The sequence below is a fragment of the Colius striatus genome, chromosome Z (assembly GCF_028858725.1).
Source record: "Colius striatus isolate bColStr4 chromosome Z, bColStr4.1.hap1, whole genome shotgun sequence".
NCBI lineage: Eukaryota > Metazoa > Chordata > Aves > Coliiformes > Coliidae > Colius > Colius striatus.
In genome coordinates, this window is record NC_084790.1 from 10,855,621 (window position 1) to 10,881,025 (window position 25,405).

General features: G+C 36.8%; 1 protein-coding gene across 9 annotated transcripts in view; it reads left to right on the forward strand.

Moving 5' to 3' along the window:
- MEF2C (myocyte enhancer factor 2C) overlaps nucleotides 1–24,378 on the forward strand; it is a 121,072-nt gene extending 96,694 nt beyond the window's left edge. For 7 of the 9 annotated variants that reach the window (XM_062017653.1, XM_062017644.1, XM_062017649.1 and 4 more), the window contains 4 exons: nucleotides 9,526–9,698; nucleotides 11,937–12,066; nucleotides 12,951–13,086; nucleotides 20,372–24,378. In XM_062017653.1, the coding sequence (XP_061873637.1) occupies nucleotides 9,526–9,698; nucleotides 11,937–12,066; nucleotides 12,951–13,086; nucleotides 20,372–20,693 (761 nt within the window). In that variant the 3' untranslated portion in view covers nucleotides 20,694–24,378. The remainder of the gene's footprint in view (nucleotides 1–9,525; nucleotides 9,699–11,936; nucleotides 12,067–12,950; nucleotides 13,087–20,371) is intronic. The other 2 variants (XM_062017650.1, XM_062017651.1) reach the window with 1 other exon arrangement.
- The last annotated feature ends 1,027 nt before the right edge of the window (nucleotides 24,379–25,405 follow it).

The window sequence follows — 25,405 nt, forward strand, 5'->3', positions numbered from 1 at the left end:
CCAGAAATCGTCTTTGGCATCATCAAGATAAAATAATTGTGAGGCTACAAGTATGTTAAATAAACAAGTGAGCTTAGAACAATGATTTCCAAGCTACATATTTATGGGCAACCTGTTAGGACTGGGTTTGCCAGGGACAGCATGGTAAGTCATTACCCTTCCCTTATTTCTTGATGAGCGCAGTCACCCACAGACCTCTGGTCCAAAGATTGGGCAAGATGTGGTACAAAAGTAAACAGTAGTTCCTGTCCAAGGAAGTTTACAGTCCAAAAGAAAGAACATGCAGTCATTCATAACAGAGTTTGTGATGCAATAGTGCCAAATCCAAACAATGAGGATTCATAAGTTGGCAAGTTGGCTTGAAACCACAGAGGGGAATAAGAGGTGAAAAGCATAACAGCTCTCCTTTCCTTCTTCATTTTTCCACTCATAATATGCCATTAAGTGTTCCTTTTTGAAGCTTTCCTCCATATCAGGAGGATATATACTTTCCCCCCTCCTCCCCCCAGTGTTTAAAGGAAAGTGCCTACAGTTACAAAACAGGAAGAAAATTAGAACTTGTTTGACAGTTGTAATATATAGTATGAAAGAAATAGCCTATCTAACAGTACCTGAATTTCATATCTGTATAGGCAACCAACAGAAGCCTTTCCAAAATGAAGTCCTGTTTCTGCCCTAAGCAACCAATCTGTTTTATACAGCTTATTCAGACTCTTTTCATACAGGTAAAAATCATGTCAGTGAAACTTTATGGATAAGTTTCTATGTAAATGTAACATGGACATACTGTCTGTGTAAAAATAAAAAACAAAATCTTGCAATGAATGTCATATGCAAAGGTTGGATGCATGTATTTTCAGCTAACTCATGTAACCTCTTACAGTGGAGAGAGCTACATAAACTCATTCTGAGTAGACTTTAATGACAATCTGTAAAAATTTGGCCTTCATTAGGTTTCAGTTGTGTAAGCATTGACTTAGTAATTAATTTAGTTATTCTCTATCTCATCATCTCTCTAATCAACAGTGTCTCAATATTTGTATTTATAAAGACAGTTTGAAAGGAATGAAAGGGAGAAAGCCCTAAGTTCATGTGTAATGAACAATTAAGTGAGTCATGCAAACTGTGGGATTTTAAAGACAGGCATGATTGACTTCTTTTCCGTTATGACAAGCCATTTCAAATGTTCCTCAATAATAATTTGGATTCTTCAGATAAAATCCTTTTCCTAGTGAAGACTGGGAGAATCTTACATTTTACTTCAGTGAGACAGCGATTTTACTGGTTTTTTGTCCACGCATTCTTGTTCACTAAAACAACACACTGTCTTCCATTACATACTGCAATCCATGTTCTTGTTCAGATGCAGGGAATATCAGAAAGCATTGCAACTTAATAAACATCTGGATTTCGTGCCTACCCTGAGTCCTGAAAGCCACAGTTGATGCCTCCTGGATCTAGAATAATGCAATGTCTTTTTCTCTGAGAGGAAAGCAAGAAATTCTTTTAACCTCTTGAAGTTGAGGCTGCAGCCATGAATGGTCTAGGAGCAGTATTAAGTTAACGTGGCCCCTTCCCCTTAACTTTTAAAATGATTTTAACATGATTCCCCAGTTAAGATATTAAATCCATGGATTCCCTTTATCTTCCAAATCTCTTGTGACCTGACTTTTCTTTTGGTAACAGTTGGAACAGTCTCCCAGAAATAAAAGCCAGAGGAGACAGGGATGGGTTCATTATTGATTTTTTTTTTTTTTTGCATTTGCTTAAATTTCAAAACGAAGTAGTGTTATTTGTGTGCTGAACACTTTCTTTTTATGTGCATATCCGTTCTAATAACATTGCTAAGTTAAAAATGTAAGGATACATCATTCACACCAAATATATGTAGTCCTGAAACTTTCTTGACGTTTAATTTTAAGTTACCCATTCCTCATTTTTCAATAATTGTTCATTTAACAGAAACAAATGACTTTAGCTATATGTTTACAAAAATAAAAATTCTTTGAGGAAACAAGGAAGTAGCTTTTAAAATGATATGTTGTTTACAACTGGAATTACTTCTTGTCTTGAAATATTTTTCATTAAAAAGCATTTTTCCCAAAAAATGGTAATTGATTTCAAACATCTTAAAACAGGCAATAGTTTTTCAGCAGCAAAATAATTTTTGAAAAGCAGATGATTTGTCAAAGACTCTGACTCAGGCAGTCAGGAGGAGGTAAGATCTCTGCTTTTCCCAGGCTTCTGTCTTTCTCCTATGCATCTTGAGAAAATATTCTATTTTCCAGTAATAAAGTTTTCTCTCTGTCATAAGTCAGCTTTTTCCCTTTCTTCTGACTCTAGAGCAAGTCATGTTATAAAAGAAAAAATGTTTGTTTTTTTGCACTAACAGGACTAGAATTAGAATAGAATATCCTTTCAGCTGGCATACAAGATGAAAGAAGATAAATGGTCATAATATACAAGATTTAATTGATTTACTGGAATAAGAATTAACTTATAAGAGGCCAGCTCAGTCCTGAAAACATATTTCTGAGAGGATATTATCTCAGACATGTGAAGACCAGATATGCTTTGTATATCCTGCATATATTAAGAAATCAGGCCTATGCCACTTACTACAAGATTTTCAGAAAAGCTGTTATGCAAGCTAGGTTTCAGATGGGCACCATCTAAAACCACCCTTGGTTTTTGGTGTTGACCTCTTCTATTAGTGTGGAAGACCACTGCATTCATAGTGCAGAACAGGGACCAGCCTTTGCAAATGTGGACAGTGAGTGGGGTGGGGTCAGGTGTACACTATGCCTGCTCCTCATATCAGCAGCTGTAGTACCCATGACAGGGGCAGAGCAGCCAAACAGGATCACTTGAAATATATGAGATGAGCATAGCTATTGATAAATAACCATGTTACAACAAAGTAGTGTTACAGAAGTAAAAATAAATGAATCAGTACAATCAAAAGTGATGATACAGGAAATCTAGTGTTTCTATTTTGAAGCTATGTAATCTCAGATTCCTGAAATAAGATGCCATTAAATAAATATGAAAGCAAACAGTAAGATTCTATGATCAAACAGGGTAAGAATATAAGCATACTTAACAACACTAACTGTACTGATTTTTTTTTAAAACCCATAAACAGGAGCTGGGCTTGAATCATACACTGTTCTAGTATTTTTCTGAGCAAAAAAGGGAGGAATAGGATAATCATCCTTGAAGAAAGGAAGAGCAGTCACCATTCTTTCAGTATATAATTTACAAGAGACCCTCACTGCCTATGTGATACATCCTTATTCCAAAGGTTAACCTAATTGCAGTAAGAAATGTTATAAAGAGTTGCTCACAGTTCCTTATGTGGGTAGCCACAGGCTAATTCTGTAGACAGTCAGGTGCCACCTTTGCATTTATTTTATTAAGGTGTGAACAGACTAAAGTGAGAAAATACTTAGTGCAAGAAGTACTTTAGAAACATTTAAATATAGATCTTATTATAGCAACAAAACATGACCACAGTGCTGGTGATCAGATTAGTTTGCCATGTACTTAGTTATACACTTGACTCAGCAGTAAAATATTTGCATGGAGTGCATGCTCTGTGATACACAGGTCAGGTTTCTGTTCTCATGGTCTTTCATTCTACAGCTAAATAAACTAATTTATTTCTCTGTTTGACTGAAAAATGCATCTCTGATTTCTAGCCTCCTAGAATCATGGCATATCCTTAAGTTTCTAGAAATGTGTTTTGAAATGTGTCAGGTGGACAAAGAGCCACTTCTTTACTTTCAGCTTCTGCGTGAGAAGCACCATGTCTGTCCTGGAGGAAATCTGAGCCCAATGGCTGCACATCCCCTTTCTCAGCAGTAGTTGTATGCACCTGCAGGTACTCCACAGAGAGTAGATAGTAGGGATGTTCCAAATTTTATATGGCACTAGCTCAAGGGTTAGAAATAATTTTCACTACTTCATTAATGTAAACAGTTCATTAAGGTGGTTGACAGTACTCAACATGAAGATTTGAAGAGGAAGAATTGGGTTTTAATTCTTTCATGATTAGCAACATGCTGCCAGGACACCCTGAGGGATGGGAGCAGCTGGAGCCCAGGAATAGCAGAGGTTCCTAGTTGTGACAGAGCTTTGTTTCACAGCAGGAGCACATCCCACTGCCCCAGACAGGTGCAGACCCAGCCCCAGGCACCAGGCACCTCCATGGGGATGAGAAGGGGAATGTGGATAGCACAAGGTGTTAGGCCACGGCTAGAGATCTGAATCAAGTCTGGTGAGGGGATCCATAAGACTGGTTAGAGAATAATGTCACTAAACTCAAGGTGTGCAGTAAGACCCACACTGTCTCAGTATGCAGGATCTGAGTCAGCCCAGGACATAGCAAAACACAAAAATGTGAGCTGCAGACCAGTCACATTCTCCATAATATATCTCAGATATAAGCAGATCATACACGTGGTTTTCCTTGGAAAATTGGGTGAGATATTTATGTCTACTGCAGTGGAAGCAGTGGCGATTCACCTGGTTTCCAAAATCAGATCTCACTAACACCCAGAGTCATGAAATGGCAGGTGCAGTGCTTTGTGCAGTCCCAGTGCAGGTGGCTCTCCATCTACACCCAAATGGCCTATTTAGCAGTACTTTAATGATTCCCAAATACTGTCTTTTCTCCCAGCATGGGACAACTGTATTGCCATTAAAGCCCTTTATGTGGCTTTAGACTTAAAGAGCAAGAATTTCCTGTTAATAGTTAAAATTTAAAAATTATGTTTAAGTGAACACCAGTACCGCTTCCTGGCATTAGTGCTTTGTTGTTGGTACCTGTTTTGTTTGGATGGTAAGCCATAGCCTGTTCCAACAGTGTGTATGGGTTTAAAAAAAAAAAAAAAGTACGCATAAGATTTAAGAGAGAAGAGGAACCCTTTAATTGCCTTTTAGTTACTGTTAGGAACAATTACCATTTGTCCAGAAAGTGGGAAGATTGAGTAAAGAGTGAAAACCTGGGTGTAAATTCAGTAAAATTTCCATTACTACATTGATTTTTTTTTAATACATACAAGTATTTTGAAGTGGAGGTTGGCTCTCACAGTTACATACGTTCATTCTAAATTTAACATTCTTTTTGAAGAGTTGGTGGCCAGTCATAATGTCATATATATATATATATGTATATATATCTGGGATATGCATTAACATAACTCAATAAGAAGCAAGAATTCTCCATGAAACAGAATGTACATATTCTTCTTGAAAGAATTATGGTAATTTCCACAAGAGCACACACTTGTTGGAAACTTGAAATGACCATTATTGAAACTCCTTTGAGAATTTGAAAGCTTTTTTCCTATTAAAATTAATGGGAGGTAGCCATCCCAGATTCCTAAAAAGCTTGTAAATTCTCAACTCATATGGTCAGTGAAAAGCATTAGAGTAAATGAAAGAGAGATCAAAGAAAGGTTACATAAATTGTGTATCTTGTTCTTCAGTCTTCTAGGACTACCTCAGAAGTTTTATCGTTTGGTATGTTTTTGCATCTTTGAAATCACAAATTAAAAACAAATAACTAAGGATATGACTGGTTCAAAACTTGACAAAATCAAAGTACTAAAGTTTTCCAATTTTTCAAGACTTTGAGAATTTGGCTCATGACAATGCAATTCAAAAATATTGGGAGATATAGAAATGAATTATCCTTTCATCGTGTCGCCTTAACATGTGGAAAGTTTCCCGGCTTAAATGCTTGGTACAGAATTATTGCCCTAACTCTGAGAATATCAATTGCAGGCACTTGGTATCCACTTAACAAAACCACACCTAAGGCACAAGTGTTACTAATGGGGGATGAAAAAAAGAGAAGGAACCTTCATTCTCTGTCCTGTCCTGAGCAAATTTGTGCACCGTTCATACCCTTAAAATCTGAAAACGTGACATGACCATTGAAGACAGTAGTATGTGAATTTGTAATACAGTTCAAATCATAGTTTTCCATGAGTAATTGATTAATATTTTTAAACAATTCTTCTTGATTGATTAACTACTGGATCACAAAACCAATTTTTATGGATGTTTTTTAAAAAGTGATATTGAAGGGATTAATTACGCAACTGTACACTTGGAAAAAATTCCTTCAAAAGTCAGTAGCACTTGTGCCTAAATGCAGAATGTGGGAACATGCCCAAGAAGAGCATTCTATGCTCAGAAAGTGTTTGTCTTTATATTCGCTATTAGTCCAAATACAAAGTCTGGCACTGCATTTCATGACACGTGCTGCTCCACTAGTTCTGTCGAGAAACAAGCCCTTTTCTGTGTAAAACATTTTTATTCTTTCAAGTCAGTATAGCAAACAAATCCAGGAAAAATAATTTTCTCTGAAAACTTCTTGAATTGAAAGTGCTGTAAATTTACAAATTCTGACATATGCCCTTTAAAATTTGTGCATCTACTGTTTTTATTTTCATCATACATTACGAATTATATCCGTAATGTTTAAAAGTCTTCTATTCCAGAAAAAATATGGCTTTTAACCAACTAAAAATGTAAAGCCAACATGCTCTAAAATCCATCTGGTTTTCATTTTCTTATAATCTATAATCAGGAAATCCATTCATACATGATATATAATTTTTGCGCTTTCAAGTGGATAGTGAAATGTGACATTCTGCATACAGTCACATCTAAATTGATAATTGTCCAGGCACAGTGTAATTTTAAAGTATAGGATGAAGGAAGGTTTAATTTGTATATTAGAAGTCTTATACTTTTTTTTTTGCCTCTGAATGTAAATGAGGCCATTCTCTTTGGTGGATTTATGTGAAGGTGGGACAGCTGCCTCCAAGCAGGCCGCGGCTTTCTGAGTAAAGAGGATACGGTTTAAAGAGCTGGTTTAAATGCAGACTCTTCTTAACTGTAAACCACATGCATGCATTCATCATTGATTCCCAAATGATGGGTTCCTGTATCACTGGTTTAAGGTCCACAGTCTTGCATTCCTGAATCCACATTACACCAAAAGAATAACAGTTTGGTGGCTGGAAAGAGGAATGGTTATTATATGGCTCCAAAATGCTAGCTGGCATAATATGCCATGAACAGCAGAAATCTACTGGCAAAGAGAAGATTGCAGTAGTTCTTAAAAATAATTTGGTGTTCTAAAAATATAAATGTAAGAAATGTTATCACTGTTCAAAATGTTTTACATCTGTAGTAAATAATATAAAGGCCAGACAAAAGTTTCTCAAAAGTAGTTTTATACAAATGCATGCCTTCTCTAAATTTTTAAGTGTATTACATGAAGTATATCTTACATAGAAAATGGGAGTTCTTTCTTGTAAGGGTTTCTAGTCTCCAAAAATCACAACTGTAGAAACAAACATAAAGATTACAGCGCATGTTATTTTGTTAAATATGTTTGGTTGTATATTGCAGAACTTAAATAAAATACACTGCGTCTTCAAACAGCTTCATTTTCACTCTCTGAACAGATGCTTGTCATAGAACAGATTTCACAAGGCAATTTTACTTCCTGCTGGTGAAATAGCTGCTGTATGAAACCAGCCTCAGAGAAACTCTACTTTTGCTTTAGTTTCTTCTGTTGAGCACTTCTCCACATCATTAGTTGTTCAGTATTCATTTTGTAAAAGATCACCTTTTAAAAGGCACTGTAGTTTCTTGAAGAAAATATTGTTGTCTAGTCAAAATGCCCCATCTAATTTTGACACCTCTAGTAATACATAGCATTAATTAGAGCGTGATATACAGCAAACCCAGTTGAGAGCAACTGTTCATTAAAAAAAAAAAAGCCTACTGACACAAAATGGAAAATTCTTGACAGTGTTCTGCTATTTTAGCTTGATAAGTGTAAAATACACTTCTTTTCATTAACTTGCTTCATTTCATGAAGTGTAAGATATTATTAAGGAAATAAACAACAAGATTAACTATGAAAATTGTTTTAATATAAGATCTCTGAAGTGATGAGAGTGTTTCTAAGTTTTCACATTAATTCGTTTTTGCAAATACCAGGGAGGTGATGATAATAAAATACACAAGAATAAAGCCAGGCCAGACCAGTGACTAAAGATACTTTCCTGTGTCCGAAGTCTCATTTTCACTGTTCAGGGTCTTCCAGAGCCTGAAGTGGTAGGTTTGTGTTTAACAGACTTTAACAGATTCTTTTTTTCCCATGGATTTGCTGATCTGATGAAGACAATTAGCTAATGTGTTTCCAGATTAAACACATGATTTAGTGTTAGTCAGACTTGAACACAGTTCATTATCCTAACTAGAAGGCAGGTTCACTTCTCATGTACTGTCATTATTATGCCCATCTCATAGACTTTATCAAATTTAGTTGCATAATTCACTTATGTCCTTTAGGGTGGTAAACCCCAGTTCATGGGTGTAAAAAAGGGAGATACCAAGTTCTTTATTGACTTTGGGACTCCAAAGGAAGTTATGTGTTATAACACATAGGGCTCTGTCACACTCACTAGCTCATCTTCCCTCACCTTTTCTAGGTTGTGTGTCACAGTTTGCAGGAACAAAAGATGAGGACTGAACAGAAAGTCTGCCCTAGCATTTGGGTTTTTTGGTATTTATCCATGAAAGTTTTCTCTTTCTGCACTGGTTCCATTTCTGTGACTGGGCAGTTTCTGTGTCTCTCCTGAGCATCTGTGGGCAGAATTTCAAGATTCTACTAAAAAGTCATTTTGGATAAGAAAGAGGTGAAATTAAGCAGATGAAACAGGAAGGTCTCATTTTTAGTGTTGCAAACCATACAGACACACAGTTATCAGTCCTACATGGTGAGAGAAGGAAACTCATTTCTGAAAAAGGCAAATGAAGCATTTGCCTGTCAGAATTGTTCCTGGGGCTTGGAGAAAGCAGCGGAGAGATGAAGATGAAAGATACAGTGGTATTTTCCAAATAAGGTTATGCTCTTGCTCCCATTGACTTTAGTGTTGACAGAATCAGGTCCAAAAAGTGTGGTGAAACAGAGCCAAAAAACATTTAAGAATCTTCCTAGGCCTCCCCCTGCCTTTTCTGGAAATTATAGCCTTTCTATACTCATCCTTTGTTTAAAAACAAAACAAAATCATGACCTGGAAAGGGCTGAGTCAGGCAAGGCAGAGTTCTCTGTAGTTGTCAAGTAATTAAGCATAGCTTTGGGGTTTTTTTAAACCGTAAGATTGTCTAACTTTCCTGATTCTCTTGTAAAACAAGTGTTAGATCTTGGCTGCTTTGAATGCACAGTATATTGTGCTATATACTGTGGTGCTGTAAACAAAGTCATATAATCAAGTTGATTTCAGCACATCACTGAGATATTGTCTGCCATGAGAGAAAGCATTTTAAAGTTTTTCTAGGTATGTCATGTGTTGTATTTTCCTATAAAGATACATTACATGACAGAGGTATCTACCTTAACAATTTTTTTTATTTGACATTTTTTGTGTTCAGTGAAGTTTATAATCCTTCTCGCTCTTTTTTCTTTTCTTTTTTTTCTTTTTACCTTAACAGGAAATGGATATGGAAACCCCCGCAACTCACCAGGTCTGCTGGTCTCACCTGGCAATTTGAACAAGAATATGCAAGCAAAATCTCCGCCTCCAATGAATTTGGGAATGAACAACCGTAAACCAGATCTCCGTGTGCTTATTCCACCTGGCAGCAAGAACACAATGCCATCAGTGGTAATGCATTTTCAAAGCTTTTTTTTTAATGTCCTTCAGATAAGAGATATTTAGCAATTTCAAGGCCTACTGAAGCAACTGAAATCAGCAAAATAACATTCCACATTCTTGCTTGTTTAGTCTTTCTGTCTAACCTTAAGACTTGACATCAACCTGAGGATGTAGACAAAACCAGTTCAATTGCTTTTATGAATTCATATTTACTTCCTCCCTTTTTTCTGTTGAGTTGCAAAATAGGAACTGTCTCCTACACAGTCTAAACTTCTGCACTCTCTTTCCTCGTAGCTGGAGGAGCCTTTCCTGGATTTGTTATAAAAGGCTGAATTTAACCCTGTCTATTCCTAACCTACTATGTTTCTCTTAAATGTTTAGCTACACAGATTCTCGGCCTCTCAGCAGAAAACAGATTAACTACAAGTAAATTAATTTTAACTCTGTCACTCTGAGCTCTGAAGGCCAAATTTTGCAATGATAAGAGGTAGCAAATAGAGCAGGATAAAACGGAGCACAAAACTGCTGTATCTCCTGCCAGGATTAGCAAAATTTAGGCAGGCTGTTAACACTATAAGGTTGAATCATGAAGATGTTGTGTGCATATCTTGTAGTTCCCCTCCAAAAATCAGTTAGTGGTTGCCAGTAAATCCTTCATGAATTATTTGACATTAAAAGTTAGCTTAATTTTAAAAAGATCTCAGTGTAAATTTAAGTGACACTATAAACACATTTTTCCATTATGTAACAGACAGTATTAAAACAACTTCCAAGTTGGCTACTTCAGTATGACATATAATACATTAACTTTGAACATCAAACTAAAACCCCCCCGTAAATGTGATGCTGCCTTCCCGAAAGGATAAGTAACAGTCTCCTACAGGAATAGTGTCCTACAGGGCAATGCTCAAAGTCGACCAAGGCAGTGACAAGCTGTCTGCATCAAATGATTTATTCCAAGGTCCTTAAAACTGATACTTTCCAAGGGATTCTGTGAATGGTCAGGTCTCCTGAAACCAGGTATATCAACACAGTCTGCAGCCACTGAGGCTGTGAAAGAAATAATGCATTCTTAGAGAAAGTCTTGTGCTGAAAACTGGATAGATTATCCTCACAGTTGAAACACACATCCCATGAGAAGGACAAAGAAAAGATCTATGAAGTGTTCTTTTTCCAGACTGTGCTCAGAAAGTGTTTAATTTGCTGCTCATAGCAAATGAAGCTATTCCCTAGGCTAGAAATCTTCACCCTGGTAAATACTTATATTCACTAATTTTTAATGCTCCTTTCCTATGCACTCAGTCTGAGGATGTTGATCTACTTCTGGTAAGTGGTAGTGACATTCATCTTAATAACTAGGAAAAGAAAACTGGTTCTTTCATATGATTGATACTTGCGTAGGTGAAGTGTTTGCTGAGATAAAATGGAAAACATTGCCACAACTATTTTCTGAACAAAAAAGGTCATAATAATTTTTGAAATATAGCCATATGGGAGGCCAGGTGCAGCTGTTGCATGTATTCAAATTATGCAAGCTAGAGTAAAGCTTTCTCATTGCTGGTGCTTTGAGAGCGTGTAAACTTGTGGTTTTGAAGTTAATGCAGCCTTATGACATTTTTTTGGTAGCTCTATGGTCGTTCTGTCCTGCCACTCACAGGATCGGAGTTCTGTAGTGCAATCTTTACAGTGCAACATCTAGTTTCATAGATAAAGATAAGCATGTGACTGCCATACTACCTAACACTGGTGAAGTTTGGTTTACTGCAGAAAAATGAAGTAGCCAGAGCACCATCTACTGTTCAGGGCCCAGCAGTCTCGGAATGCCCCTTGCTTCCAAGGCACCAAATCCCACAGGAATGCATGTGAGGGGGCTTTTCTTCCCCCCTTCTCTTTTTTTCTTTTTTTTTTTTTTTGAGTGGAAAAAAAAGCAATGGGAATAGAGTTTACCTATTTCTTTAGTTTTCCACAGGAGCTCTTCTTCTACCCACAATAAAAGGTATCTGACTTGTTACTAGTTCAGTTACCTAGGAGATACTGATGTAATGGGTTACTATGGTGACAACTGGTCTCTTGAAGACTTGTAAATGATAGGGTTGGCAGAGTTCAGAAAAGCCACATGCTAAATGATTAATTTCTAGAAATTTGTATCAGCCTGTATTTCTCATGCACAAAACATGCCCAGAAAGCTAATACACTCAACTGACTTCAAACAAGTCAATAATATGTTTGTTTTACTTACTTTAAAAGAATCAGAGGATAAATAACTCCCAGTCTGCTCAGTCATTGGCTACTCCAGTGGTTTCCGTAGCAACTCCTACTGTACCAGGGCAAGGGATGGGAGGATACCCATCAGCCATCTCAACAACATATGGTACTGGTAAGTATGGATGCAAGATGTAAAGGCTGGGGGAGGGAGCAAGATGCTGACAAACGTCTATCTCAGTACTAATTTATTAGATAATGTTTGGTGGGAGAAGCTGAAAAATTCACAGCTGATATGCTTTTGCAGTGCATTTACCTCTTTTGTATCTGTCAGTAACTTAAGACATTATCTATTCATACATTAGCTATTTTAAGAGAAAATTGCTTCAGTAGCTTTCTTTCATTGGCTTTAATGAAAAATGTAACCTAAAAGACATTTCTCAATCCTCTTAATACCAAAGGTAATCAATCGTACGTTGTTGAGTTTACCTTCCTAAGGGATAGTGAGAGCAAGCACCTTTACTGGCTTCAAAATGGAGTTCAGTAACTTTGTGGGTTATCACACAGTCCCTAGGAGAGACTAGAAATCAAATCTCAGGAGATCCTTTGCAGTCCCTATTGCACATTGTCGCTGTATGGGGCTTGCTGACATACAGATCCAATGCTCTTAGAGACGACATGCATTGTTCAGACTTGGGCTGCCTGCTGGGTCCTACAAGGAGGACTAACCAAAATATTACTGTGTTTTTCAAGTCTTTGACTCTGTGAGAATGCATCTGTAGTTACAGTGGATATATAGGCTAAGATTGCTTTGGATCTTCCAGAACCAGAAAAGCCCTGCTAAATTACAGAATAATTATTAATGTATTATTTGCTGCCAAGTTAATGAGTTCAGGGAAAGAGGAAGGTCTACTTTTTCTACTGCAACTTAATGTGATTGGTATAATTAAAATTAAAAGGCTTATAAAGTGTCATGTGAAAATCACGATGCTAGTTATTGTTTAATTGCTTCCTCCTTAATTCTCTTCTAATTATTGTCTTTTTTATTTTCAAATCTAGAATATTCTCTGAGTAGTGCAGATATATCATCTCTCTCTGGGTTTAATACAGCCAGTGCTCTCCATCTTGGTTCTGTGACTGGCTGGCAACAGCAACACCTCCATAACATGCCACCATCTGCCCTCAGTCAATTGGGGTAAGCACTGTTTATTCTATTGTTCTACAATGATTTTAGTCTCCTTAGTAATCCCAAATCCGAAATGTGTCAAGACAACACACCAGCATATATTTACTATGTATAAGAGCTTCTTTGCCAAAAACTGGAATTATGTATTTCATGAAAAATTTTCTGGGTAGCAACAGTGAAATAGTCTGTGTCCGTGACAATTTCTCAGCAGCATAGTAATGTCCACAGTTCATGTTTTACTTTTCATTTCTTTAAAGAGCATTTCATTTCAGTACTAAAGGCCAAACTGAACACTTACATTGTGTTGTTGCTGTATTTTGCCATTTATGCTTTTTATTTCCAGTTACTATAGCACAAACATTTACAGTAAACTCAAAAATTTCCTGAGCATTTTTAATCAAGTGAAGAGTGACATAATGATTTGACCTGAGATAAAGCCTTAACCTTATGTAATAGTCACATACACCCATACACACCCTTCTGCTCAGCTCTGACATTCAAATTTCGTTTTTTGGAAAAGCTTTCTAGATGCAAATAAGATAATTAGGCCTAAGAACAGTAAGCCCACAAAATTTGTGCTTTGCTGTGTTGCGGAAGATGGGTGTTTGTGCCCTCTAGTGGCTGATTTCCCAGTATTTATTCAGGATTGGTGACGCACACAGCTAAATAATTTCAGGTTTTTTAAAAGTGTGAAAATTCATACAGGGAAGTCACCTAATACTTTGAGAAGGCAACCTTTTGGTTCATTGAAGTGAAGTTTAAGGGTGTGATTTTCAAAAATCCTCTATCTGCAATTTCTATGAAGTAAGACCATAGGCATTCACCAGCACACCACACATAGCCTAAGGTATGGCTAGACATATTTGAATTTTAAAAGGTTTCTGTATAAAAATAGAAGCTGAAAACAGCTAGAGTATATTTACGAGGAGAAATTTAATTCACATGCGTTTGAAAAGTGAACTGGGTTTTTTTCCCCCCAGAAAGAGGTGTTGCACATACGCATTAATTTTTTTGCAAGGTAGTTGCCATAGTGTGAAATTAGTTAATATTAAAATGTGGCTTGAACTTCTAAATTCTCCTTCTAACTTATCTGTCCACTTTTTGTAACTTACAGTAACTACTTTACCATGTGCATTCAGTTTGAGTTTTTAAAGGACAGCTATACAAGTGTTTCAGATGAAAAAAAAAATTTGAACCTCATTCTTGTATATGTAAGCATATATAGATACTAACTACATAAAAACATACAGCTGAAATAACTGCTGTGCATAAAAAAAAAATAGTCTCAGTACTTTCCTCAAATGCTTCTTCTATTTTCTTTTTAAGTTTGCACTGTTTCTGGCACAACATTCAGACTAACTGTACAACTAAAGACATAAAGTGGTAAATAAATTGAAAACTCACATGTTAGATATCAATATATAACCTTACAATACACTGATTGTTTTCAGTGGTGTACCAGAGAATGTAATAAGGCTATTTGGTTAACCAAGAAAGCATAAATTAAATCCTAAACTAACTACGTGCATTTTCAGATATGTCACACATCGTCATCTGTTTCTAATTCATATCACAAAATATCAAAGTGTAATGGTGGTGGCTGATGGAATACATTCTGAGTTGTTGCTTTTATTATTCTTTCAGTGATTTGTAAGTGAGTTCAGCTATGAAAGCTGCTTCACTAACAGTTCTGGAGAAGTCTTCTATCTCTGCAGAAAATCATCAGCATTTCTTTATTTTAGTTATCGAGTTATACATTCAAAAGCACCTGTGCTAACTTTTGGACTATTTTTAAAGACTTGGAATTATGTAGAACATATTCAGTCCATGTCAACCTGAGCTAGAATTTGCAGGAAGATTAAAACAAACACACAAAATTATAGCCATCCCCAGGTATTTGAGAAAATGCATCCAGAAAGGGTTTGACAGCCCAAATCCCTGGGATTAGTGAGGTCGTATACTGGAAAAAATTGACAACTCTGAGATGTTTGTTGGTAGCAGTAGGCTACAAAGATCTGTGAGAAACAGAGTTACTGGAAGAGACATGCTAGTTCCAGCAGATTTTGTTTTACACTGAAGCCTAAAGGTGAAAATGAGCTCTTGCCTTCCTCAATGCATGGCAGAAGAATATGTTTAGTATTAGAATAGAAAAATGGTTTCATAGATTAGCTTACTCCTGATAAGTCCCCAACAATTTCAGCGGTGCTGAACTATCTTTACAATAATTGGAGAAGATCTCTGCAACCTCACTCTAACTCTTAACTGCAATTAGGAGCCATACTAGTGCCAGCAGGCTTGAGGGCAAATACCTCAGGACATATCAGTAGCCTGTGCAGCTTTTGGCCTTTTGCTGAGGCGAGTGAACAGGATAGCAATGTAGAGCCTGTTTTGATATGATTGGGGCATGAAAATAAGTCAAACTTTCCAACTTTTCTAGATTAAAAAACAAACTACTGTTTTTACAGTCTTTTTACTAGGTCTACATCTGAAAAAAAAAAAAAAAAACTATGGAAAATCAATCCCTCACAAAACTTTGGGATTTTGTCTGAATATTGCTGCAATATATCTTACAGACAGGGTTACTGCTTATTTAACATGGACCAGAGTCTACTAGAAGTTAATTGCTGCTAACCAGGAGGGAAGTCTGTTCCAAACTTTGAAAGAAATTATCTACATTTTTAAGCACGTCAGTTATAAGCAAAATGTTATCTTTCGTCCGTATTTGCTAATCTAAGAGAGAATCTTTTCTTCCCTAAGTATCAGCCACAGGTGAAATTTTCCTAAAATGCAAGTGCAAACACTGAAACAGTATTTTATCTGAAGAATCTTTAGTATGGGTGATTATGTGAAAGAAGTTTCTTCAAACTTCTGCCCACCTCAACAAACTTTCAACTTGTGTGACTCATATAGCAAGCTTAGCAATGATTGATTTTTATTAGGTAATAGCCATAGCTAGGTATGGGAAAATATTTTCCATTGAAACATTTTTACTGAAAAATGTCGATGCAGTGACATCGTGTTTTATGAATTTTTATCAGTTCTACCAACTTCCTTGTTTTGATTAAAAGCATTATATATTTAGGATGGAGCCTTTTTTCTTATGTGGCCATCATAAATAAGGTGTTTCAGTGATTCAGTTTCATATTGTTCATTTAGAAATTTCTTTTTAAAGCATAAACCATAATGTACGAGAGCTAATCAAAATACCTATACAGAAAAATTCTTACTTTGCTTTTACATTGATCAAAAAATAGGAAAAAACCAACTTTGCATTTACCTAAAATCAAAACAGAAGGGAGGGAGTAAGATTGCATTGTGAGCAAGCCAAAAATGTCCTCTATCCTCCTGGTTGCAGACTCACACATCACTAAAGTTATGTAACTGAATTTTGTGGCAAATTTTCAGTGGTTCCTTATGCATATATTTTTATGGGGAAAAATTATATGAAGTGAGGAAGTAAAATAATTTAGAGAAGCAAGTGTGGGCATAAAAGAAAAGGTAGATGAGGCTCTTTCTTCCTTCAACAGACTACTTTCTACCCCTGTGAAAACCTGCTTGGTGCATGTTCTCATGTTCACTCATCCCCTGCTTAGACCTGCATTTCTGTGTGTGCTGAGCTTCCATACCAGTTGGAGGCTGAAATAGACAGAAGCACACACAGAACTGATCTCACTGGCATCAGCAAAGACAAACCCACTTGAAAGCTCATTGCATCCTGACTTGCTTCCCATCTCTTTTACACAGCAGAGCTGTATAGTTGTTCTGAGTTGAACCCAGATAGGAACCAGCATTGGTCCCGTGTGGCTGTTGCACTGTAAATAAACATCACATTTTCTCTATACTGGTCTCAATAGGAAATGCTATGTAAAATTAAAACATTCATTTTCTTTATTATCCCCATAAAATGGAATGTTCCATACAATATAGGGAAAAAGGTGATTATGTCAACATGAGCGGACTGTGTGGCACTTGTTGAGTGCTTATAATTATACACAATCCTTTGCAGGAACTTGCTTTATTTTCTCTGTGGATTTTACATATTAAAACTACGTTTGTTTTCCAGTGAACTTAGCATAGGTTTCAAATGATGAAAACAGGACATGCCTGAACAAAAAATGCATAGTAATGTGAAGCAACAGTGTAAAATATACACTGGTACCTATAGGTATAAAATGCTGTCCTACACTCTTACACATACATACACTAAAAGGAATCATTTTGTAGCAGGCAGGATTCTTGTTTTTTAAAATATTACTTCTACTCTAAACAGAGGTCAACCCTCTGTTTAGAATACAGGTCTAAAGACTGCACCTAAGTATGTACTATTTCACCATTCACATCGGTGTGTGACAGTAGGTTTCTCTTGTTATCAGCAGTTTTAGCTTACCTTAGATTCTTGTAAAAACATTTCAGAAGATGTTAATGAAATAATGTAAGTTATAGTCACAGAAAACCCCTAGATATTAAAATTCTGAAATAGTTTTAACGGAAAAAAAGATATTTAAGAAAAAAAATTAATAATGCAGTCCTTAATTAAATGAAGTTAATTTTATTTAAATTAATGATGCAATTATTTTGAGGCATCACAGAATTACAATTCTGTGATGCCTCAAAATAATTGCTCTAACTTAATAGTATTGTTTTAAACTTCAAAAATTTAATCCTGACCTAGCAAAATGTCCTCACTTTACAAAAAAGTGTTCGAAATGCAGATCAGCCTTTAGTGTTTTTAAAACTACCACAAATTTGTATGCTGAGTGTTTACATAGTCCCACTAATGAACCACAAGGAACCTATAAGGATAGAAATGCATTATTGTACTCAATTCTGAAACACTACTGAAAAGCAATGTTGCAATACTACAATAATAGCTCTGTTTCATTGAAAATGCAGCTTATCCCTCTAAATTTGTTCCTCTGAGGACTGTCACACAATAGAATGCAAGTATATTCCACAAATTTAACTGAATGTGGTTGTTTTTAACTAGCATGGAGTTTTGAGCTATCCCCGTCTTTGCAAAGTGATACGTTATCTGCTCACATCAAGCACTTCTAATTTAAATCCCCAGGCCCCCCCTTACTGTATTAGACTTTCATCTTCAGCTATAAGCTTAGCTTCTAAAATCATATGTAACATTATCACATATGCTAAACTGGCAGCCTGTTTTCCCAGGTGATGTCTTAGTATCTGTTAAGCAACTGAAAAACAAAGTCACTGGAAATGAAAAGCAAAAAAAAAAAGCCAAAGAACCTAGGAACAGATTTTTGGTTCTTGTTGGATTCTTTTCACTAAATTGAAATGATGAAGTCTGATATTTACAGTTTCTTATATGTGTTAATTTGGTAGTTACAAAGGCAAAGAAAATGTTCTCTTTGAAAAAAAAAAAAAAGCAGCTTACATTTACTACTGTGAGGGTTATTACTCACAAACTCTGTGACTTATGAAAGGGATTGCTGGAAATTTGGTACATTCATCTGTACAGGGATCAAGGGCAGAGAAAAATAATTGGAGGTAGAACATCCTGTTTTCTCTGTATTCTAACAACATTCGTCCATTATTAAAAGCTACAATAATTCCTGATATAATCAACTGGTATCATTCAGTATTGAAGCCATATAGTTCCATTTTAAATCTGTCAGAAGACAGGAAAACTATATTTTATCTTTCATCAAAGTTGTAGTAAATGTTGATTGAGTAAGCTCAACTCCCCGTTGATGAGGTATTAGGAAAAGTGTAATATTTCAATAAATGAAAAGACCACATCTAAACTTAATTATTTCTTCTTCATGCTTAAAAATTACTTCCAAATACCAGTGGTGCTTCTGCTTGCAGTAAAAATACCTACACATCTCTCAGGCTGTAAAATATTAGGAGGACAAGTGATCTGTTGCCCTTACTGCCTTCAGTTTCCCTCTGTATACATACTCACAAGTAGAAAGTTTGACGCTCTGGAGTTAGACACTGACTTCAGGAGGGCGGAAGCCAGACTATTCTCAGTGATGTCCAGTGATAGGGCAAGGAGCAATGGGTACAAGCTGGAACATAAGAGGCTCCAAAGAAACATAAGGATAAACTTCTTCACTGTGAAGATGATGGAGCACTGGAATGGGCTGCCCAGATGGGTTGTGGAGTTCCCTGGAGACATTCAAAACCCACCACCTGGCTGAGTTCCTGAGTGACCTACTCTAGGTGGTCCTGCTCTGGCAGCGGGGAGTGGACTAGATAATCTTTCAAAGTCCCTTCCAACCCTTCAGATTCTGTGTGATTCAGCCTAGGCAGTGATCCCTGAAGTGGAACATAGTGGGACTGCATGTTGAGAACTCTGTTTTAATAACGAAAAGTCAGGTTTTACCAGGAGGTGGTGCATTTGCACAAAACATCCTATAAATGCAATTGATCTCATTTCTTCCATAAAGTGTCTTCCTAGTATTCATTCCCTCTCCTCTCAGCCTGTTTCAGTTTTCCTCTGATACCATCTACCCACAAAAATACACAGAAAGAAAATTAAGTTAGAATAGTTACATAGCCTGCCTTTGAAAAAGTTTTAGCGTAGCAGTTTCTCTTGATCCTAGGAGCATCCTCTAAAGCTGGACTTTCCTGCAGGCAAATAGTACAGTCCTCTGACATCTTCCACTACTCTTGAGCCTCTCTTTAGCAGTTTATTCAAAAGCATTCTGGATTGAGTTACGAATTTATAGATTTGAACCATAAAATCAAATCTACATCTTGGCCCACATGTAGAATTTTATTAATGGAAATTCTAAGGCCAGAGCTTTCAACTATATTCTGAAAGGTATAAAGCATATCTGTCCCAAATTTTTTGTTTCCGTTTAGCATCTGAAGTCACATGTCAAAATGCAGAGCAATAAAAATAATTGGGTACATTCAAACTAATTGGATTAATCCCAGCAGAAAGCCCGTGCCTCTTCTGTCTCAGCCAGTGCATACACACACACAAGCATTAGTTATAAAGAAACCTGCAGGTGGTTCCAACAGTGCAAAGGCTCGCCTTCCAAAATTTGTTGTGACACTTGAGTCAAAAAAGGGGGAGAGATTGAAAATGAGACCTCCTCTCAAACCCAAGGGCACATCCCGCTCAAGCCAACCACATTTGTTGCGATGCTTTCATCTCTTTGGATTTGTGGATTCTGCCCAGAAAGCAGGTGGTCCCCACACTCTCCGCATGCGCTGGTGCCGTGCGAGCCTTTACACTGGTGTTCTGTGTGAGTGTTTGTGCATATCTGGGGGCTCCATGCCTCCTCCGTCTGTAACTGGGTTTCCTTTCCTCCTACAGAGCTTGCACTAGCACTCATTTATCTCAGAGTACAAATCTCTCCCTGCCTTCTACTCAAAGCCTCAACATCAAGTCAGAACCTGTTTCTCCTCCTAGAGACCGTACCACCACACCCTCGAGATACCCACAGCACACGCGCCATGAGGCGGGGAGATCTCCAGTTGACAGTTTGAGCAGCTGTAGCAGTTCCTACGATGGAAGTGATCGAGAAGATCACCGGAACGAATTCCACTCTCCCATTGGACTCACCAGACCTTCGCCGGACGAAAGGGAAAGCCCCTCTGTCAAGCGCATGCGGCTCTCTGAAGGATGGGCGACATGATAACATTATTACCTATTAGTTTTTTGTTTGTTTCTTTTTTTTTCTTGCAGTGTGTGTGTGCTATACCTTAATGGGGGAGGGGGGGTCGATATGCATTATATGTGCTGTGTGTGGAAAAAAAAAAAGTCAGGTACTCTGTTTTGTAAAAGTAATTTTAAATTGCCTCAGTGATACAGTATAAGGATAAACAGAAATGCTGAGATAAGCTTAGCACTTGAGTTGTACAACAGAACACTTGTACAAAATAGATTTTAAGGCTAACTTCTTTTCACTGTTGTGCTCCCTTGCAAAATGTATGTTACAATAGATAGTGTCATGTTGCAGGTTCAACGTTATTTACATGTAAATAGATAAAAGGAAAACATTTGCCAGAAACGGCAGATCTTTACTGAGAGAGAAAGCAGCTGTTATGCAACATATAGAAAATGTACAGATGTTTTGACAGACCCAGCAGTTGGGTGGCCACGAATTGATGCTAGAAAGATACTGGGTCACCTGACATGTTGAAAATGCTCACAAACATGCAGGCGTATCGTTAGAGTATGGCACTCAGTAAAAAAGGATCAAAACATTTGAAGAGGACCATACTTGTTCAAGTTCGAGGGCTAACATATTTAATTTTAAAAGTTCTGGGTCTGCATCACTTATTAAATAAAAAAAAATAAAAAAATATGTACATTACATTTTGCTTATTTTCATATTAAAAAGTAAGACAGAGTTTGCAAAGCATTTGTGGCTTTTGTAGTTTCCTTAAGCCAAAATGTGTTCTTTTTTCCTTGATAGCTTCGCTAATCTTTTAAACAGTCCTGAAGAAACAAGCAAAAAGGACTTTTTGTATAGAAAGCACTACCCTAAGCCATGAAGAACTCCATGCTTTGCTAACCAAGATAACTGTTTTCTCTTTGCAGAAGTTTTGTTTTTGAAATGTGTATTTCTAATTATATAAAATATTAAGAATCTTTTAAAAAAATCTGTGAAATTAACATGCTTGTGTATAGCTTTCTAATATATATAATAATTATGGTAATAGCAAAAGTTTTTGTTATCTTAATAGTGGGGAATTATATTTGTGCAGTTGCACATTTAACTATTTTCTTTCTGTTTTCTTTTACTGGGTATGCATTTTACAGATCAAAGTCAGCTGTTGAAAGATTGGTCTGTAAGAAAAGTTAGAACTTACCCATGGTGTAACAACTTAAACCATTTTAATACAGCATTTTACAATCAGTTGGGTGAACTGCGATCCATTGTATATACTGATTAGTTTTTTCATGCTGTTTTGTGCATTGTAACAAGTTAAGGGCCCTTCTATGACTTAACGTCCTGCGTATCTTGTAGTTTTCCATGGGTTAAATGGCAAAGTGACATCACTTGGCCCTTTCTCATTAATGAAGCTGGTATTCTGCCTGTCAGAATTAGATGTACAGCTCTACCGGCTGTCAGATACGTGAGTGCATGTGAATATTTCCAGAAGCAGTGGGGAGAGTTAAGGGGAGGGATCAACACAAACACACAGATCATGAAGATTCCTCCTCTCTCTCACAGATGTAGAATTCTTAGAGAGATCATCAGTTAAAGAACCGTTCACAAGTCGATTGATCTTACACAGCCATTGTGGGCCACCAGGTCCCTGGCTATCGTGGACCTCTGCGGTCACCTCCTCTCACAGCAGGCACATTGTTGAACGCCGCTCCCTGTGTATCTGCACCCAGCAAGATTCACTTCGGCATATGGTGTCCACATTTTCTCCTGCTTCATATTGCTCCTTTGTCTAAAACAGCTTGACCAGAGGGAGCAGATAATTTCTTTTAAGTCCCTCCTTGTTCCTCTCATTTATTAGAATAAAATGCTACATTTGAATGTTTTGGTTTAATCTTTCTGTTGGACGGGAAAAGCGTTTAAGCAAAATGAGAATTCCATAGTAAAACTGTAATAGTCCTCCTTTTTCCAAGAGTCCTTCCAGCTCTCATGTGCAGACATTGACACTATGACGAAGGACATAGCTACGACAGCTAAATGTCAACACAGGATATTTTCTTAGGGGAAATCTGCACTCTATTTCCCACTTCTACGTGCAGCTGCTGAGCACTGCTCCACAATAGAGTGTACCTCTCTGTAGTAGAGGATGATGAACAGACTGCCGTGTGCGTCGGGGTGCGCTTTTCACTTACCATGACTTTACAGAAGCCTGCCTTACAGGCACTCTCAGCTGTGCAGAGGCTAGTGCATGATCTAGAAACTCATTAAGCAGAATACTGTGCTACTAATGCGTCCATCTTATCTCGTGTAGCAATCTGCAGGGTAAAGAAAAAGATACGCATGTTTAAAAAAATAATAATAATATAAAAAACTAAAAAAAAGCTAAAAATGTTTAAAATCACACAAAAAAAAAGGTAAAATGGGGCCCATAATTAATTTTTAAACACAAAAAAACCTGTTTTTGAAACCACTCTCTTCACCTTCAGATGAACCTATACTCATATTCTCTTCTGAGAATTTTAAACTTTGGTGTGTCAAAAATATGCAAATATATCACAAATGTACCTTGTCATTTCAAGAAAAAAAAAATACAACTTTATCAGAATTGTAGTAGAAACTTGTCAGTGGGGAAGGGGATTTGGTCTATTGATATATGAAGAATAGCCATATTAATAGTTTACCTTGCGATTTGCCTCAGCAACGCATGAAAAAAAAAAAAGAAAGATACCATATTTAACGAAGATGCAGTGTAATATATTACTGCAAGTAACTAAGCAGAAAGTAGCCTGAAAAGTATTGCCTGGGCAATTAATATTAACTCTGACAGTGATTTTTGTATAAACACAAGTAGAACAGAATCACGTGAAAAATAAATGCCAGTCATCCCTCTTGTTCCTGCTGCAGAGGGCAACTAACTCATGCTGGCAAAATTGTGGGGGATAATGCATATTTGCAAACTGATCTAATGATAAGAAGCACAACTTTGATTGTGAAGTCACTTTCTGTAAACTATACCTGTCTACCTTTCTTGTTCCTTTATCTGTACCTTACCATTTATTGTATTTGCAAAGCTAATTTGGGTTTATCGTGTGATTCCTTTGTATTTAAGGAGTTTGGGGCAGAGCCCTGAAAGAGTATTAACATTTACTTTACCTTAACCCATGCTATATAATGTTTTAGGCAACATTCTTAATTGTAAGTTCAAACACCTGAAGTGGCATTCTAGACATCTGCAAGTATTGTTATAGCTAAGCTAACCTCTATTAAAAGGTGTTGTCAGTTAGTGTTTAATTGCTGGTGACAATTATATGACATACCCAATCTGCACAACCTGTATATTGTACGCATTGAGCCATTTGCAGTAAAGCTTTTGTCGTTTCAGTGTTTTTCAAAAGTTGTGTTTTATAACAAAATGGCTTATATTTTTCCCAGAAGAGGAACTTAGCAGTTTTTAATGAATAATATAAAAATATCTGTTGTCCTCAGATCTTTTTCAGGTAAAGCTAGCGTAAGAATAAAAGAACTCATAGACTGTTTTCAAGGATGTCAACCCTTTTGTATTGTATGTGTTAACCTATATACCCTCTTTTATCTATAGTCCGAACAGAGCTGTTATGTTTTCCTTCTTCCTTCACCTTAAGGTAAATGCTTTGTAATTTTTTAAAAGCCACTTGAAACCTCAATAAAGGCTGTTGCCTAAACATGGCATACTTCATCTGTTCCTGTTTGTGCCATCTGCTGTGATGTCGTCAGTTATATGGCATTAATTTCCTGCCACTACAGGTCTCTTGAAGGACTGATGGAACATTGGTGTCTGTTAGAACGCTTCAGACTGTAGATGTAATAAAAGGCTTTTGTTAATATATTTTAACCAAAGATGTGGAGCAATCCAAGCTTTGAGCCACAGACCTTCTGCATCAAAAGTATCCGTTTGATTCTTTTTGTAATCAGGTGTTGCATTTCTACCTTCCCTTCTCATACCTCAGACTGATCCGTACCTCAGTTTGATTCAAAATAAAAAAGGTCAGTTAAGCAGTTCATTTAAAAAAAAAAAAAGTAAAAAAAAAAAAATGCAGTACCAGAGTCTTTTGTGGAGTAACTAATATCAGACCTGGGTTACCACAGGCATTACACTTGGATTGCTTCAGATGGTTTGTTGTATCCTTTTTTTCTTTTTTTCTTCTCTTTCATGGGGATTTGCTTCCATAAAACAATGGTGATAACAAAATAGCTTGTAAATGGGAGCATACAAGCATTTGCAACAAATATTAAAGTAGAGGCTCACAGCGGCATAAGCTGGACTTTGTCGCCACTAGATGACAAGATGTTATAACTAAGTTAAACCACATCTGTGTATCTCAAGGGACTTAATTCAGCTGTCTGTAGTGAACAAAAATGGGAAAATTTCAAAAGATTCTCCTGCTGGAAATAAGGTATAATTTGTATTTTGCAGACAAATCAGTAAAGTTACTGGCTTTCTTAGTGATACGGTGTCTGTGGTGCATTTTTTTATTAATTTAAGTAATGTTCCCTTTTCACTGTCTTGCACTGTAACACATGAAAGAATCAGCACTTTAACAACTGGCGCTTGCCTTAAGGTCCCTCTGCCTGTGACTTGTGCTTGGTTAGAAAGTCAAGCACCTTTTTGTGGGGCCCTGAGCATTTCAGTGCCTCACAAATGTTAATGCCCCACCATACATCAACCTACCAGATCAGGGAAGCTCCATTGTTGC